Source organism: Polypterus senegalus, chromosome 1 (genome assembly GCF_016835505.1).
Source record: "Polypterus senegalus isolate Bchr_013 chromosome 1, ASM1683550v1, whole genome shotgun sequence".
In the NCBI taxonomy this organism is placed as follows: domain Eukaryota; kingdom Metazoa; phylum Chordata; class Cladistia; order Polypteriformes; family Polypteridae; genus Polypterus; species Polypterus senegalus.
This window is the reverse complement of record NC_053154.1, coordinates 165,599,470-165,616,851: the sequence shown is the minus strand read 5'-3', so window position 1 is coordinate 165,616,851 and position 17,382 is coordinate 165,599,470. Positions and strand designations below refer to the sequence as shown.

Sequence of the window (17,382 nt, the reverse complement as noted above, 5' to 3'; positions counted from 1 at the left end):
TATCATGCTCACTTAGATCCATACCTTGCTTATCTTTCATAAGACAAAATCTTTCTCATCCTTGTTCTTAGCCTTTGTTAAATTAAGTCATTCTCTCTCCATCTTTTTTCTTTAATATTTCATACATCTCCTCCACAGTTTGTGCCCTCATTGGCTCCTTATTTCTCTGCCTATGCATTCCTCTGTCTTCTTCCCTACCTAATCTGTACCATGTCTTCTTTGCTTCCTTCTTAGCCTTTATTACATCCTACACCTCTCTGTTTCACTACCATGCCTCTTTTTCTGCAGGTGGGCTCCTTCCTGTCATACAACTTTGCTGTTTTTTTCCCATTATTCCACCACACTCTCAGATGACTGCATTTCATTTAAAACTTTCTCCCAAAACATGGTCCGAAGCCCTTCCTCTATTAGTCTCCACCACATTATCTTTGCTGTTTGTTCTGGTTTTATTCTCCTGCTAATTCTAAAATTCTAGTCCATCACCTCTTTATGCTACACTGTTGCACTATACCCTTTTATGAACTTACAATTCTTTACCTATTTTAAATAAGATATAGTTGAAGTTTTCTCTTCTTACTGTAAGTCACAAGCTGATGTATTTTCTTTACAAAAAAACATGTCAACTATCACCAAATCTTATGCAGTGACAAAAATCTAATATTCTCTCCCCTTTTGATTAACAGCAACAATCACCTTTTCTCCTTCTTGTACCACTCTACAAGACCTTCTTTAATTTGTTCCTTCCTCACAACCCATTGGTGCAAATGACATTAAATAAAGTCTCGTCACACTCTTCACCCTATCACTCCTCATATTCACACTGACAAGACTATCTTTTAGTTCTTTGGATGCTGTTACGGCTACACCATTTCTGCCATGCTCATTTACTCCTCTGTACAACTAGTTAATGCCTATAACCAATTCTGTTGCTTTATTCACCCTCCTCTAGGTTCTTGCACACAGAACACTCTCAATTTCCTTCTTTCTGTAAAATCTGTCAACATTTTTCCTTTCCTCGTTATTTTTCCAACATTCTGTGTACCCAGTCTTACCTTTAACTTACCCTTTTCTTTCCTCTCTCCTGTCTTCTTCTGGTGTAATTGCTTTATCGGGCTCACCCTTGGCTAAGTGGTGATCTCTTACTTCCCACAAGGGTCGTGCAAGGCCCCTGAGTGTTGCCTGTGGGGTACGCCCTAGCATTTGCCAAAGCTGATGGATTATCATTAAGGTTTTGACTAAGTTTTACAGCTCAATGCCGTTCCTGATGCTAACTTTATTTTTCTGGGCTTGGGACTGGCACCAAGTTGGGGAGGTTTAAGCTTCCCAGGACCCCCATCCTGGTGGCTAGATTATAAATCCTTCGTAGTTTCACCAGTCTTTATCAGGCTCTGAAGTCTTCCTCATTTGTGCATGCTTGGTGTTGTAAATGCATAAGATACCTATTTGAATTAAATGTTGTGGACAAAAAACAAAACTGATCAGGGTGACTCCTGTATCTCTTAAAAAGCCTAAAGCCTCTGGATGTGGAATTCATGAAAGCGATTCATAACAAGGTGAACGTGGTTCCTGTGATTGCTAAGGCTGATACACTAACGCTGAAGGAAAGGGAACGTCTGAAGCGAAGGGTAAGGGAGTTACTCATTTAAATATTTTTTATATTGCTTTTTAATATGGATTACTTAATAAAGATTGGGGTCAGAACTTCTGCTTTATCTCTTTAAAAGGCTGCTGTTTCCATTTTGTGAGATAAAGATTCCTTTGCCATGCATGCATTGTAATCATTTTGCTTTTGCTTCAGAATCTTGCAATATCAGAATGTAACATATTATAATGGCTAACAGCCCTAAATATTTTATAGCTAATGAAATGTATTGAACTATTCAATGCTAAATAATTCAGGGAAGCAAGGACAAACATTATTATTTTAGCTCTGTATTTAATTAGCTACAGTATATGCAATAGAGTGATTTGTCTGTCAACTCTGATGTTAGGGTCATAATTCAAATAAAAGTTTTTCTCCAACGTCTCTGCCTTATTTACTCGAACTTGCACAGGTTTAGGGAACGGTAAGCTTCATTTCAAGACACTCTTTGTTGAGAAGTTGAAATGTGCAGAAAGGGACATGTACTCTCAGTCAGAGTCTAACCTGTCAGTGCAGTACAAAACTAAGGCATTTCTTTCGTTTTTCTGCTTAATGTCAAATTCAAGTGTTAGGCATCTATGTCAGAATAAGTATAAAGTAGCTGCCTTTCAATTAAAACAGAAGGGCTCTTTTGTTCCTTATATTTGACAAAGGAACATTATTAGATCAGATATTTCATCCATGCTTGTGAGCCACTAAAGAAAGTGAAATTTCATATTCATACATGTTCCTTGGAAAAACTACTAAAAGCAATAACTGTTTGAGCACTAGGCCTCATGAGTTTGTAACAGCTGAAGAAATTTGCCAGTTTTTGTGAAATGTTTTTGTCTCATGATTATTTATTTGTTTCATTTTTAAGATACTGGATGAGATTGACGAACAAGGGATTAAGATTTATAATCTTCCAGATGCAGAGTCAGATGAAGATGAGGACTTTAAAGAACAGACACGGATTCTCAAGGTAATGAAACAAATATTTAGTAACTAAAACTTCCCTTACCTATAGGGGCAATTCACACTTATTACATGTGTTGTAAATGCCCAGTGTTTTTTTGGCATTTTACAGGGTTTTAATTGTGTTTTTGAAGCATTTTCTGCCATTTTTCAAGCATTTTCAAAGAAGCATTTTGCATGAAAAATGTGGTTGACATAATTTCCTTTTACCAGTTTGTGGGTTATGAGGTTAATGTTGTGTCTCCAGAATGTCTCTCTATTATAATGAAAAAATCTTGGGGCAAGACAAAGACTTTTTGAAGAGACTTATTTCGAATGAAGTCCCGTGAGACTAAGACTTTTTACATGAGATTCTTTCAAGTCACGTCATACTTACAAACTTTGAAAGCAAGTTCCGCAAGACAGTGACACAATCATTTTCAAACAAGATCACAGTCATCTAACCTCTCAGTTGTGCGAATGCTTTTGTCAGACACACTTCCTGTGCTCTCAGCTCTTAATTGTGTGAATGCTTTTGGCAGACACACTTCCTGCAGTCTCAGCTCTTATATATTTTATCAGGACAATACTTTTATACGCTGTAGATGACACATCAAACAAGAAAGAGCAGCGCGTTGTGCAAATTCTGAACATAAGGAAAGTAATAATCAGTCTGGACAAAGTGGAATTGAAAACCTTGCTGGTCCAATGGGGGTCAGAAATAAAGACAAAGAGAGACAAAGTTGAACTTCATAAAGATGTTCAAAAACGTTGCCGCATTACACATACAGAGCAGGTTAGAGATTATGAAAGCAGTAAAATTCAAAAATATTTAAAAAAACAGAGTAAAGATCGCATTAGTGCTAACAAACGGAAATTATTACTCAATTAAATAAGGGAAAGTAATAATTGTCCTGGACCAGGTGGAATTAAAAACCTAGCAGGTCCAAGCGAGGTCATAAATAAAAGACAAAGAGTAAAAGACAAAGTAGAACTGTCGTAAAGAGGTTCAAAAACGTTGAGAGACGTGAAGTGGCTGGTGTGTAGCACAGGCCAAGGTTGGTTGGGGGTTTGGAGAGCAAAGCGAGTAGGGGGTGAAGCTCCCTATTCTTATATAATGTTAGCATTTTAAAGTACAAACCCGATTCCAAAAAAGTTGGGACACTAAACAAATTGTGAATAAAAACTGAATGCAATGATGTGGAGATGGCAAATGTCAATATTTTATTTGTAATAGAACGTATATGACAGATCAAACGTTTAATCCGAGTAAATGTATCATTTTAAAGGAAAAATATGTTGATTCAAAATTTCACGGTGTCAACAAATCCAAAAAAAGTAGGGACAAGTAGCAATAAGAGGCTGCAAAAAGTAAATTTGAGCATAACGAAGAGCTGGAAGACCAATAAACACTAATTAGGTCAATTGGCAACATGATTGGGTATAAAAAGAGCTTCTCAGAGTGGCAGTGTCTCTCAGAAGCCAAGATGGGTAGAGGATCACCAATTCCCACAATGTTGCGCAGAAAGATAGTGGAGCAATATCAGAAAGGTGTTACCCAGCAAAAATTGCAAAGACTTTGCATCTATCATCATCAACTGTGCATAACATCATCAGAAGATTCAGAGAATCTGGAACAATCTCTGTGCGTAAGGGTCAAAGCCGTAAAACCATACTGGATGCCCGTGATCTCCGGGCCCTTAAACGACACTGCACCACAAACAGGAATGCTACTGTAAAGGAAATCACAGAATGGGCTCAGGAATACTTCCAGAAACCATTGTCAGTGAACACAATCCACCGTGCCATCCGCCGTTGCCAGCTGAAACTCTACAGTGCAAAGAAGAAGCCATTTCTAAGCAAGATCCACAAGCTCAGGCGTTGTCACTGGGCCAGGGATCATTTAAAATGGAGTGTGGCAAAATGGAAGACTGTTCTGTGGTCAGACGAGTCACGATTCAAGTTTTTTTGGAAATCTGGGACGCCATGTCATCCGGACCAAAGAGGACAAGGACAACCCAAGTTGTTATCAACGCTCAGTTCAGAAACCTGCATCTCTGATGGTATGGAGTTGCATGAGTGCATGTGGCATGGGCAGCTTGCATGTCTGGAAAGGCACCATCAATGCAGAAAAATATATTCAGGTTCTAGAACAACATATGCTCCCATCCAGACGTCATCTCTTTCAGGGAAGACCCTGCATTTTTCAACAAGATAATGCCAGACCACATTCTGCATCAATCACAACATCATGGCTGCGTAGGAGAAGGATCTAGGTACTGAAATGGCCAGTCTGCAGTCCAGATCTTTCACCTATAGAGAACATTTGCCGCATCATAAAGAGGAAGGTGCGACAAAGAAGGCCCAAGACGATTGAACAGTTAGAGGCCTGTATTAGACAAGAATGGGAGAGCATTCCTATTTCTAAACTTGAGAAACTGGTCTCCTCGGTCCCCAGACGTCTGTTGAGTGTTGTAAGAAGAAGGGGAGATGCCACACAGTGGTGAAAATGGCCTTGTCCCAACTTTTTGGGATTTGTTGACACCATGAAATTCTGAATCAACATATTTTTCCCTTAAAATGATACATTTTCTCAGTTTAAACTTTTGTTCCATGATTTATGTTCTATTCTGAATAAAATATTAGAAGTTGGCACCTCCACATCATTGCATTCAGTTTTTATTCACGATTTGTATAGTGCCCCAACTTTTTTGGAATCCGGTTTGTAGTAAAGAGGTTTCATCAGCATTGTGAGATACTGGGTTCATTCTGTTCCACAGCAAAGGGAGACTAGAGGACAGTTTCCAACTCTTTATAAAAAAACATGAGCAGTATACTGAAAAATTCCAGGAATTCACATGGGTATTGATAAACACACAAGTACAGTGATGGCGTCTTTAAAGATATTTAGGGAAGCTTTTTCCAACCTCTCAAAAAAAATGGGGATGAATTGTATTTTCTTCACTGTACATGAAGAATTAAACATTTTTCTTAATTGACAAGTGTTATTGATATATTTCTAGTGTTGAGCTTTAGAACAGGTAGACATCTGTAGTTAAGCGCACTCATTCATACCTATCAATCTAGAAATGGATGGGCAGAACATGTGCTACCACTCTGTCTGTGTGTTAAAACATCTGTACTAAAGTTCAACTTTATTAAAGGTAAATGTATACCTATAACTTTGCTCAGTTGTTGTCATGTTTATTGCAGGTTATTTGTGTTAACCTCTCTGTCAGTAGCTGTAGAAGATCGAGGCATGCACATGTACAATGACAATTACATTTTTTTGGTGCGTTCGAATATAAAGCACAAAGCACTTATTGTAAAAGCGCAAGTCATTCTGTCTGTCCCCATGTCATTCCACATCAAACAACTTGGCCCTCTTTTGTTAATGTGGCACTTACTATTCAAAGGAATTTGTTGGGACAATTCAATTTTTGTTCAGACACCTTAAATAGATTGTGCTACAAAAAGTTCAAAATTTCCCAGTGAAAACATTGTAGAATTTATTGGAGAAACGTTTTGTGCAACTTCATTTGTTTACTGTTTCAGTTTTACCTTGAGGGTGGTTGCTTGAACATGTATATTTTGTATATTTTTCTTTTATATTTATATTTTCCTCGTCTGTCAGCTGCTCAGATGCCAAATGCTGGTGAGTCAAAATCTCGGCAGAACGTGCGTGCAAACTGCTCACACAGCAGCACCCTTTGGGAAGTTAAAGAGTTTAAAAAAAAAAAAAAAAGAAGTCACTTCTCTGGAAATGAATGGAGGAGGAAATTAATTATCTAAGCCAGTGGCGGACCGTGCATTTCACACCTAGGCCTTCAGTAGTGCTCTGTCTGAATCAACCCGACCCTCAAAAACTAATTTATAGCTATAAAAACCATCGTAATATGCAGAAATACAGTATAACGAGCCGTTGCTTTGCAGATAGATAACTCCTGTAGCCACAATAAATACCTTTATTGAATAGACAAACTAGGGGTGAACAAGTTCCTTTCTACTGCAGCTATAGCCGCGACACACATAAACATCCATAATAACTCATAAACTTGCAATATTATTTAGGAAAATCGCAACATTTTACTCACCAAAAATTCGGATTATTTGTAAACAAAATCCATCCTCCTCTCTTTCCTCAAAAACAGTTCATTTACTCTGTCGTACATCCGTGCGCTTCAGTTCCATCAAAAAGTCCTTTTCTATCGCCATCAAAGCTAATGCTGAAAGTCGAACCTGCCCTGTCGTATTTCTGGCATAAGTTTTAATTCGCTTTAGGGCTGAAAATGTCCACTCGACAGAAGCAGTGGGCACGGGAATGGTCACCGCCAAACATACCAATGTTTACAGCTGCCCCATGCTCTCATTCAGATTTTTCTGATGAAGGAAGTCAAGGAGATCAGTGGGAGATTTTCCTTCAAAATCATCCATGGCATACATTACAGTCAGTTCTGTTTTTAGCCGAGACAGATCAAAAAGTGCTCCGTGGCTCTGTGTTAAACTGGAGAAGGCTGGATGCGGGAAATTTTTCTTGTATTCCCTAAACGTCTGGGGGTCGAGGAGCATGACAAACATCAGTTTTTCGTGGTCTTGAAATCTGGTCTGTATCTGGCAAATAATATTTTCCAGAATCCTGCCATGGAGTTGATTGTAGTGTGCGCGAGGATCTTGCGCTTGACGTCTTTGTGCGCTCGGAGCGCCTGCGGTGAGTTCAGTGGCCTCGTAGAGTTCCTCCTATCGGCTTCTATCTCGCTCAACTGTGTCACAGAGTTCTGTCAGAACTCCTTTACCCTAGCCAGACAAAACTGCACATCCAGTTTTTTGTCCTGTAGTATTGAAAAGAGCATGTCTGAATACTCAAAAATGCCATTGAATGTGTGAAGCAAAAAACAAAACTCAAAATCATCCAGACGTGCTTTAAATTCATCATTCACAGTGCACTGTGTCCTCATCATACTCATCATGATGCTCCAGAATGTGATGAAACAGTTCCTTTAGAGCATCTCTCTTCTTGTCTGACCTTTCTTAATAATGTTCAGCTTTTCTTGAAAAGTCCATCTAGAAAATGGCCTTGAAAGTAAATCTGCCACCAAATCTATTTCTTCTCCTCCTTCAGCCATCGTGGGGTGATGAAATAGCTATTATACCATCCTATCCAATCAATGGGTCTGAATATGGTGACGTTGCTGTACGCCTGCTAGAGGGCCCTACTGACACCAACTCAAAATCTGATTGGTTGAAGCAACAGTTTAATCAACATTTATTTTGTGTTAGAGGGCCTGCAGAACGGATTGTGAAGGCCTCTTTGACTTTGACTCTGCCTGGCAACAAATGATGGCTGAAATGTGATTGGTTAAATGCTTTAATACGAAAATACATGTCTGGAAGCAGCACAACCATCGGAAAAGCTATGAAAGGAAGTGGACAGACTATTTGGAATTATTTAATAAGTATTCATGGACAAAATATAATTAACATCAGTTTGTGATTCAGATATTTTTTTAGGCCAGCAGAGAAGGCCTTGCAGGCCCTGGCTAAATTGATAGAAAAATATTATCTGTGGGTTATTATTGTAAAGAACAAGCATTATTAATAACATGTAAAATGTGCTGCTGCCCTGACTGATTGAAACATAAGATGGGTTTAAAACTGGGTAGTAGTGTTGGGAAGAAGGAGGCTTCAGTGGCTTAAGCTCCTGATGTTTGAGTGCCATATATAAATTAACAATTGCAGCAAGCCTATGCTTTTCTTGCCAGTGGAGTACTATTCGTATTCCAATTATACATTAAATTAACATTTTCTAAACTGCTCACTGCTGAAACTCTTAGCTGCTAATAGTGTTATTGAAAATAATATCAAATAAATATACAAGTGTTTGGGAGCATTCTTGTCTAGTATACATCATTAAATTGTCATTTAGTGCTTGCATAATACTGAAACCAGTAGATGTAAAGCCCTAAATGTAAAGTGACAGGCAGTTTTACAATCTCTACTTTTATATAAAACCTTTTTTCAGCAAGCATCATTCCAAAGCATTTAACAAGTTTAGATATACAGTACAGCAATTTTTATATGCATTTTTAATTGATTTGATTGGGGCACTGTCAGGTAAGGACCTTGACCTTCCTCTCCTTTAGGAACAAGTAGAAAAAGTTCTATATGCGTGCATCAACACACAAGGGAGAGGCAGAGCTGACAATTCCACATCCTTCTATTTTATTATATCCTAAGGTACATTTGGTAGCAGAAAAGAAAACTGTACATAATATAATTCGTATATAACCTAATATAAATTCACATGGTAGTAATAGCCAAATATGAAAACTACACTACAATTATACAACCTTTTCATAAATATAGTATTTATGTAACAAAATATCAAACATAATCGAAGGGTTTTACAATCTTGTTTTGCCATTCATTATAAACTATCTTGCATACTGTAGTTCATAAAGTAAATGTAGATTTTGTTGTCCCTTTACAATACATACAGTAGTAAGAATACCACTTACGTTGTAATGCCACTTGATAGTGCAGAGTAATATTAATATACAGTTATGTTAAAAATATTTCTTATTCTTATACGGGTATGAACTATAATAAATCTCCTCTATGCAACAAACTATAAAGCCAGATTAGTGCATTGTTTGTTTATTTCTTACAGTATATAGCTGTGTGCATGTAAATACTCTAAAGTTAAATTTTACTATGACCGAGATATACTTGTTCTCTTTCAGGTTTGTATCCATATTGAGAAAATGTTTTTTGTTTTTATCCATATTTCTGGTGCCAGTAATAAGCCAATAATTTAGTTTAAAACTTTTAACCATATTGTACTTTGTATTGTTCAATACAACACAGTCCAAAGATTTTCTCAGGGAGTTAATTTTTGGCTGAATTGACTCCAGCATGATTGTGTGTATCTGGCTGAATTAGTATAGATAATGGTAAGTTAATGAGCAGGGGTGACATTTCAGTTTCACTGTGTTGCTAGCATTTTTTATAAAAAAATAATTTTAATATGCAGGTTATGTCCTCTGTGGTGCAACAAGAATGTTGTTATAAGGGACAGCCTTAGTAGTAATTGGAATGTTATTTACTTGTATCTTGGCATTTATTTGCTTATAGCTATTTTCTGTATACCATCTTATTTTTATTCCTATAGTGCCATACAGCTTTTACCTTTTTTCTGATTTTATTTTTTTTGTCTATTCTTTTGCAAAATATTGACAAGGAATGTTTACAGGTCTTCAACCAAAATCTAATATTAGATAGAGTGCAAATAACACAACTTTTTAACTTGTTTCCTTTATCTGATTAAAAAAAAGTTTCTAGCACTAACTGGACTTTTGTGAAAAGTAATTTCACCCATAGTAAATAAAGCCAAATAAAGTAGTTAATTTGATTAAAGCCAGTACTTATCAGTATAAATCTCACTTTTTTTGACTTCTACCATCAGGGTCAAGTTGTCCGCACAGTGACTATGATTATCACTGAGTACAGGCTCAGATCCCTGTGACAGGTTCACAGGTAAAATGTTATTACTGTTTTGCAGATTACTTATCATATAATGCATACACATAAAGAATTATTTAAAAACACAGTAAATCAAAGCAGTTTCAGACTGATTAACATAAACGGAACATAACAATATCAGTCCATTAGATAGTTGCTGAACTATAGTAAGTTGACATCAGAGGAGAGGAAAATAAAAGCAGCTACATCACTTAAATAATTAAATCATGGCGATGTTATTTTGGGGAAGTGTTTGGGCGTAATCAATGATTAGCTATAACAGACAACAGATGTCAGATGAATTAAATACCTAGAGTGACCTGGTCTGGCCATCTACTCTCCACTGAGCATTCTACAGTATATACAGTATAAGTCTGAGCCATTCAATATGATGATAAAATCAACCCACAAGCACTACTGATCTTGATGGACCACTCAGGACCAACAAAATTGTCCTCAAAAACGCTGGAAAACAATCTTAATCTTATGTTATCAGAAATATAATGTCAGGTTTCAGATGGATTCCTGTGATTTTTTTTTTTCTTGTGTTTCTAACACAGTAGCAAATCATCTTCCCTTCAGTCTCAATTTTAATGTTGGGAACAAAAAGAAGTCACAATTTGGGAGTGCAAAGTTACAACCACATTGTTTTTGGTCAAAAACTCTTCAAAAGTGTGATATGTGCAGGAGAGATGTCACAGTGCAAAATGCACAGTGTGCAGGAGAGCTTGGGGCATTTTTTTCAGCCAGTGCTTTTCTGTAGATGCTTTAGCAGTTCAGCGTAATGTCACTGATTAACAGTCTGTTCATGGAGAAACTCTTTGTTAACCAATCCAAATATGCAGAAAAACAAAATCATCGTTGTCTTAATGTTCAATACAATTTTACAAGCTTTTTTTGGCTTAGAAAAATCACTGAAGTCCCACTCACAATTGTTGAATAAATGTCCAAAATATGCATCTCAATCAACTTGGCATAATGCCAGTTGGCAGGCAGATTTAACAAGATTGTATTCATATGATACCTATAGTAGTGGCATTGTTGATAACTCTGCCCAAGCTATTGACTGATTCCAGGAATTTTTGGATTCCCCCCTTGTATATCATTTTGAACAAAGATAAAGATGGTGCAACTGCTCCGATTCTCCACCCAAAAAGAAGTCTTTTGGTGAGCCTTTGAAAAATAGATTACCCCAGATTTCTACTGCACTGCCATTAAGGCCGGAGTTATGCTTCACGCGACGCATGCTGCAGCGGACGCTCCTGCCATGCAAGCGTTGTAGTGTTTATACTAAACATATACATAAATCTGGAGGAATCCACCAGGTGGCAGTGCGAGATATTATCGCGGTGAGAACATGTTCGGCTTCTCTGTGTTGTGAATTGCCTAAAACACCTATCAAATTCCGATAACACCTTACCGCAATATCTCTGAAAAGGATGTTTATTGATTAAATCCATAAATCCAGGCATGTATGTGTCCATTCCAGGAAGCATTGGGCACGAGTGAGAAACAGTCCCTTGACGAGGCCTCAGCTCATCGCAAGGTGAATACAAGCACACACATACACTAGCGTCATTTTAGCAGCACCAAATCCCTAAATCTGCATATCTTTGGAAGGAAACCGGAGCACATTTTGGAATACAAGCAGGAAATACCAGCAACATAACTCCCTGCGAGACAGCAGTGCTATCGCTCCGCCACCGTGACACCCCCATGTGTGTAATTATTCCCCCATATGTGTGTTTATTAACAGTATTCATTATTTAAACGAAATTATATGTAAAATGTAACATACACATTTTAATGAATTTCATCATGAAAGTGATATCAAGTATAAATCTAAAGATTCTAAATGTGCAGAGAGTTGGAATATCATACATTTAATTTGTTCTGTTTGGCGATCTATTCCTGCTTTCCGCTGCTGAAGCAAAATACCGACATACAGATGCATTCATGGTGCTTTTATATTCAAGCGTCGCATATTCCCGATCGTAATGACACGATAGATTTTAAAAGTCTCACATACCATCTTTTGTGCCATCTATTATTTATTGTTTTACTTTACCTGCTCTCAGGTCCAAGAAGCTCGTAGCGATTAAAAACTGGGATGACGTTTACGACCGTCTGCTTTAATGATAAAGTAAACTACAAGGTTAAAGTGGACATTTTGAGATTAAAGCCAAAATTTCCACTTTAATCACAAAATACACGTTTTCACTGTGTCCTTTATTTTTTTCTCAGTGGCTCAAATACAACGCTATACATTATGTTGCTGTTGTTAAGTTGCAAAAATTAAAACATAAAAAAAGACATATATAAATGACACGATACATTTTAAAAGTCTCACATACCATCTTTTGTGTCGTCTTTTTTTTTTTTGCCAACTTCACATCGGCTACATAATGTATAGCGCTGTATTTGAACCATTCGTCAAACGGCAAAATGCGCACATCGATCCCCGTAGGATCTCCATAGAGGCTTGCTGTCACATGTAGATAGTAAACAGAGACTCTGACGTCACGTTCCGACTTTTAGCACACTGCGCCCCCCGACTTTTTGCTGGTACTGCAATTCGCGCACGCGTCGCGTTAATTTCTGAGGACCTGCTCAGAGGACGCGTGACATGAACGCTGGGAACGCGTGCCAGCCATGATGCGGACGCGTACGCGTTCTGAGCGTGAAGTATAAATGAGCCCTAAGAATGCTTGTAAGCAACACGCTTGTGAAATATTTTCAGGATAATACTAAATGCAACAGATGATACTCCCCTTTAGTAGAAGTGAAATATAGATAGACTTCTTGAGCTGTTACTAAAATAAAAAATGCCTTCGTACTTGCACCACCAGCATTCCTTCTGAGCACATGTTAAGTGTGGCTAATAACATTACACATGTTTCAAATGGAAACCCTCCATCCTTATGGCCTTAAGGCCTTATGCCTTTTAAATTAATTGATTGCACTAATTGATTGCACTTTTGTTATGATTGATTTTTATAAACAGTTACAGCTTTTATAGTCTTGTTTTTTTCATACTACCTTTTTCAGTGATTTGTCATCTTCCACATGTTCTGTAGGCTGCTGTTTAAATAAACATGTTCATGTTTATGCTTATAAAAAAAATTAAACTACAAATTGCAAAGTATCCTAAAATATGCAGAGAATTGCATGTTTCCTTTGCCTTTACAAAGGTCAGTGTTCATAACTCTACTGTAAACAAGGTACTGGGAAAATTTCAATAGAGAATAGGGTTTCAATAGAGAGGAGCACCAGCCAAGAAGAGCATAAATGCTTAGCAGTTACTTGCCAAGAAACACCTGGGTGATTTCCCCATGTCTTCAGGGAGAATTTTCTATTGACAGATAAGACAAAAGTGGTAAAATTTGCATTAATAGAGTAAATCAGGAAAGGGCAAATACCTTTTCGCATAGTGTACATTTGTAATAATTTACATTGCATGAAAAATGTGTTTTCATATTTAAACATTCCTTATAGAAATTTAATCTGCTGTAAATTAAGAGAGCTTTATCTTCCTTCATATGAAGCTACTTGTCCCTTAGATTCTGAATTCAGTCCAAATTAATATATTGTCTTTGTAATAATGTTTTTCACTACCTTGAAAATCAATCTGTTGTGGTATCCACTATAAATAACGATTGTGAAAGAACTTAATTGTAGAGTTGTATAGAAATTGCAGCACTGTCGATCAGAGCTATTTTTTATAACTTTAATTTCTTCTGTATGAGGCATCATGGTTCTTTCCTCCCATTTATTTCAGGCCAGTATCCCATTTGCAGTCGTTGGGTCAAACCAGCAAATTGAAGCGAAGGGCAAGAAAGTAAGAGGTAGGCTGTACCCTTGGGGAGTCGTTGAGGTTGAAAATCCGGAGCATAATGATTTTCTGAAGCTTCGTACCATGCTCATGTAAGTAGTTTAAAAACATCATAAGCTTTATGAAACTGAAAACTAACTTATTCTCTGGATAGTATAGTAAACATTTGATATGTGAGGACACAAATTTAAGAGTTAGCTGGGAAGTGAACTCTGATACTATGATTATTTTCACCTGTTCACAGATATAAAGTTTAGTGTACCTTATTTTCTGGAATAGATGGTAGAAATGCAGACCATTTGTAGGTAAAAAGATTAATCTTTTTCAATGATTACACAATCCCATTTCCAAAAAAATTGTGATGCCTGTGTCAAATATAAATAAAACAGAATATGATGATTTGCAAGTGATGTAAACACTATATTTAATTAATAATAGCACAAAGACAACATATCAAATGTTAAAAGTGAGAAGCATTAATTGTTTGTTGAAAAATATATGCTTATTTTAAAGTTTATGCCGGTAGCATCTTTCAAAAATTGGACAGTGGCATATTTACCACTGTGTTTCATCTTCTTTCCTTTTAACAACACTCTGTAAACGTTGGGGAACTGGGTTGACATACTGCTATTGTTCTGAAGGTGAAATGTTATCTCATTCTTGCCTGATCTAGGATTTCAGCTTTATAGTGCATAAAATGTTTTTAAAGGGTGACAGATCTGGACTGCAACCAGGTCAGTTTAGCACCTGGACGCTCTTAGTATGGAGCCATGCATGACTCTGCTCTGGGAAGGCGGCTTGTTGGCTGAGATCTCCAGGACTCTTAACAATTCTGAATCATCAGATGTTATATAATCTCCTTTTGCATTTTTCTTTGTACTTGTACTATAACTATTTTGGAACTGTATTGTATTTCTGAGGTGACAATGGCAGATTGGCCATCTAGGTCTGTGAAAAAGATTAGTTGTGTTCTGCTCTGTGTATTGTATTTTATTTAAACATTATTTTTGACACCCATTTCACTCTCAGCCTACCTGGAAAGGGGACTATCTCTAAATTGCCTTTCTCAAGATATCTTCAATGTTTCCCTACAAGAGTGTTTTATGGCAAGTTTTTTCTTGTCTTCTTAGGGAGTCAAGGCTGGTTGCTGTCAAACAAAGGCCTGTTAAAGCCCATTGTGGTATACTCCTTGTGTGATTTTGGGCTATACAAAAAAAATAAATTGTTATTGTTGTGGTACATGCAGAATGCAGTTTGGCTTTGTTTTGCAGAAGTAATCAAAACCTTCCTTGAAAAACACATCTGGATGACAGGATATTTTGTTCCAAAACCTGTATATATTGTTCAGCATTAATGGTGCCTTTTCTGGTATGAAAGCTACCCATACCATGTGCACTAATGCTCACCATTACCTTCATAGATACTTGCTTTTGAACTGTACTTTGATAATAAGATGACTGATCCCTCTCCTCTTTAGCCAGGAGAACGTTGCATCCATGATTTCTAAAGGAGTTCCAAATTTTGATTTGTCAGACCACAGGACAGTTTTCTACTTCACCTCAATCCATCTTAAATAAGCTTGGTCCCAAAGAAGTTGTTGGTGTTTCTGGGTTATGATTTCATATGGTTTCTTTTTTGTATGGTAGAGATTTATATTGTGGATGCAGTAACAACCTGTATTTATAGACAATGGTTTTCGGAAGTGTTCTTGAGCCCAAGGCAATCATTTCCACCACAGAATCGTGTCTGTTGTTAATGCATTGCCATCTGTGGGCTTGCACATCATGGCTATAAAATACTCGTTTTTGGTCTTGTCCCTTGCATGGAGATTTCTCCAGATTCCCAGAATCTTTTAATAATACTATTTATTGTAGCGGATGATATCCCCAAATTCTTTTCAATTTTACACCACTGGTCAAAAGTTGTAGAACACCTCAGTTTTTCCAGGTTTTCTTCAAATTAAATTTGTTGAAATTCAATGAATGACCTAAAATGATAAGGTAAGCAGTAAACTGCCAGAGGTTTAAATTTAAAGTTTAGGTTAGCAGACAATAAAATAATTTGAGAATATCACAAATGGGCCTTCTTCAGGGAACAACTAATAGATAACAACCTGCAGATGTTATGCAGCAATTAAAGTAAATTAAGACTTATGAGTTGAAGCAAACAATTTGGACAGGTGTCCTAACTACTGTTGATTAGTTTAAAATCCTTTGTCTGTGTTAAAGCAGAGTTGGAACAGACTGTGTTCCTATACCCTCTACACCCTAGAAAGTTAACAAATTAAATGAGACAGAGCATTATTACTCTTAGAAGTGTATGCCTTTCATTTAGAGAAACTGCAGAAGAAAATCAAAGTGTCATTGAGTACGGTGTCCTACACAATCCAAAGGCATTTGGAAACTGGAAAAACTCTAATAGGAAGAAATCTGGCAGATCTAAAGTCACATCCCAATCAGAAGATAAGTTTCTAAGGGTCACCAGTTTGCCTGATAGGCGCCTCACAATGCAACAGCTTTCAAGCACAGCTTAAGTGGTTGAAAGAAGCAAATCTCAGTTTCTACTGTGAAAAGGAGACTTTATGCTGCAGGTTTGACAGGATGAGTGGCAGTAAGAAAGCCATTCCTTAAAGGACAAAATAGGACCTTGAAATAATGCAGACTGGAAGAAAGGCTTCTGGAACAATGAATCCAAATTTTAAATCTTTAGTTCATTGTGCAGGGTGTTTGTACGCCGTTGAGTTGGTGAAAGGGTGGTTCCTCGGTGTATGATATCTAATGTCAAATATCATGGAGGATGTGTGATTGTCCGTGGCTCTTTTGCTGGAGGCAGAGTTGGTGACTTACACAAAGAGACAGACATTCTGAATCAAAAGGATCACCAGATGTATCAAAAATTTGAATCCAGTGATTTCTTGACTTGTTTTTTTTTTTAATTTGGCATTATTTATTTTTTCTATTCCTTGATGTCATTAAACATTAAGACACTAAACTGCATGTATTTCCATAAAAACTGAGGTGTTTTACAACTTTTGACTGGTAGTATATGTTGAAAAACATTTTTAAATTGTTGAACTGTTTGCCTGTACAGTCTTTCACAGACTGGTGAGCCAGACTTCTCAAAGAGTGGTGAGCCCCTCCTCATCTTTACTCCTGAGAGATTTTGCCTCTCTGAGATGCTGTTTTTATATACTCAGTTATGTTACTGATCTCTTGCCAATTAACCTAATTAGTAGTGAGATGTTTCTTCACTTTTTTTTAAGCATTATGCAACTTTTTCAGCCTTTTGTTGCTCATGTATGAACTTTGATGGAATGTGTTACTGGTATCATATTCAGAATGAACATATGTCCTTCATAAAACAATAAAATTTCTTAGTTTCAACATTTCATATATTTGTTCTTTTGTCAAATAATATGGATTTAAATTATTTGCAAATCATCACATTCTGTTTTTAT

The 17,382-nt window shown here is 36.9% G+C and overlaps 1 protein-coding gene across 1 annotated transcript in view; it reads left to right on the top strand.

The window, feature by feature from the left end:
• LOC120538015 (septin-2-like) overlaps window positions 1-17,382 on the top strand; it is a 46,164-nt gene that overhangs the window by 12,502 nt on the left and 16,280 nt on the right. The window contains exons 3-5 of the mRNA XM_039767414.1: window positions 1,508-1,625; window positions 2,502-2,603; window positions 13,872-14,017. Coding sequence (XP_039623348.1) covers window positions 1,508-1,625; window positions 2,502-2,603; window positions 13,872-14,017 — 366 coding nt within the window. The remainder of the gene's footprint in view (window positions 1-1,507; window positions 1,626-2,501; window positions 2,604-13,871; window positions 14,018-17,382) is intronic.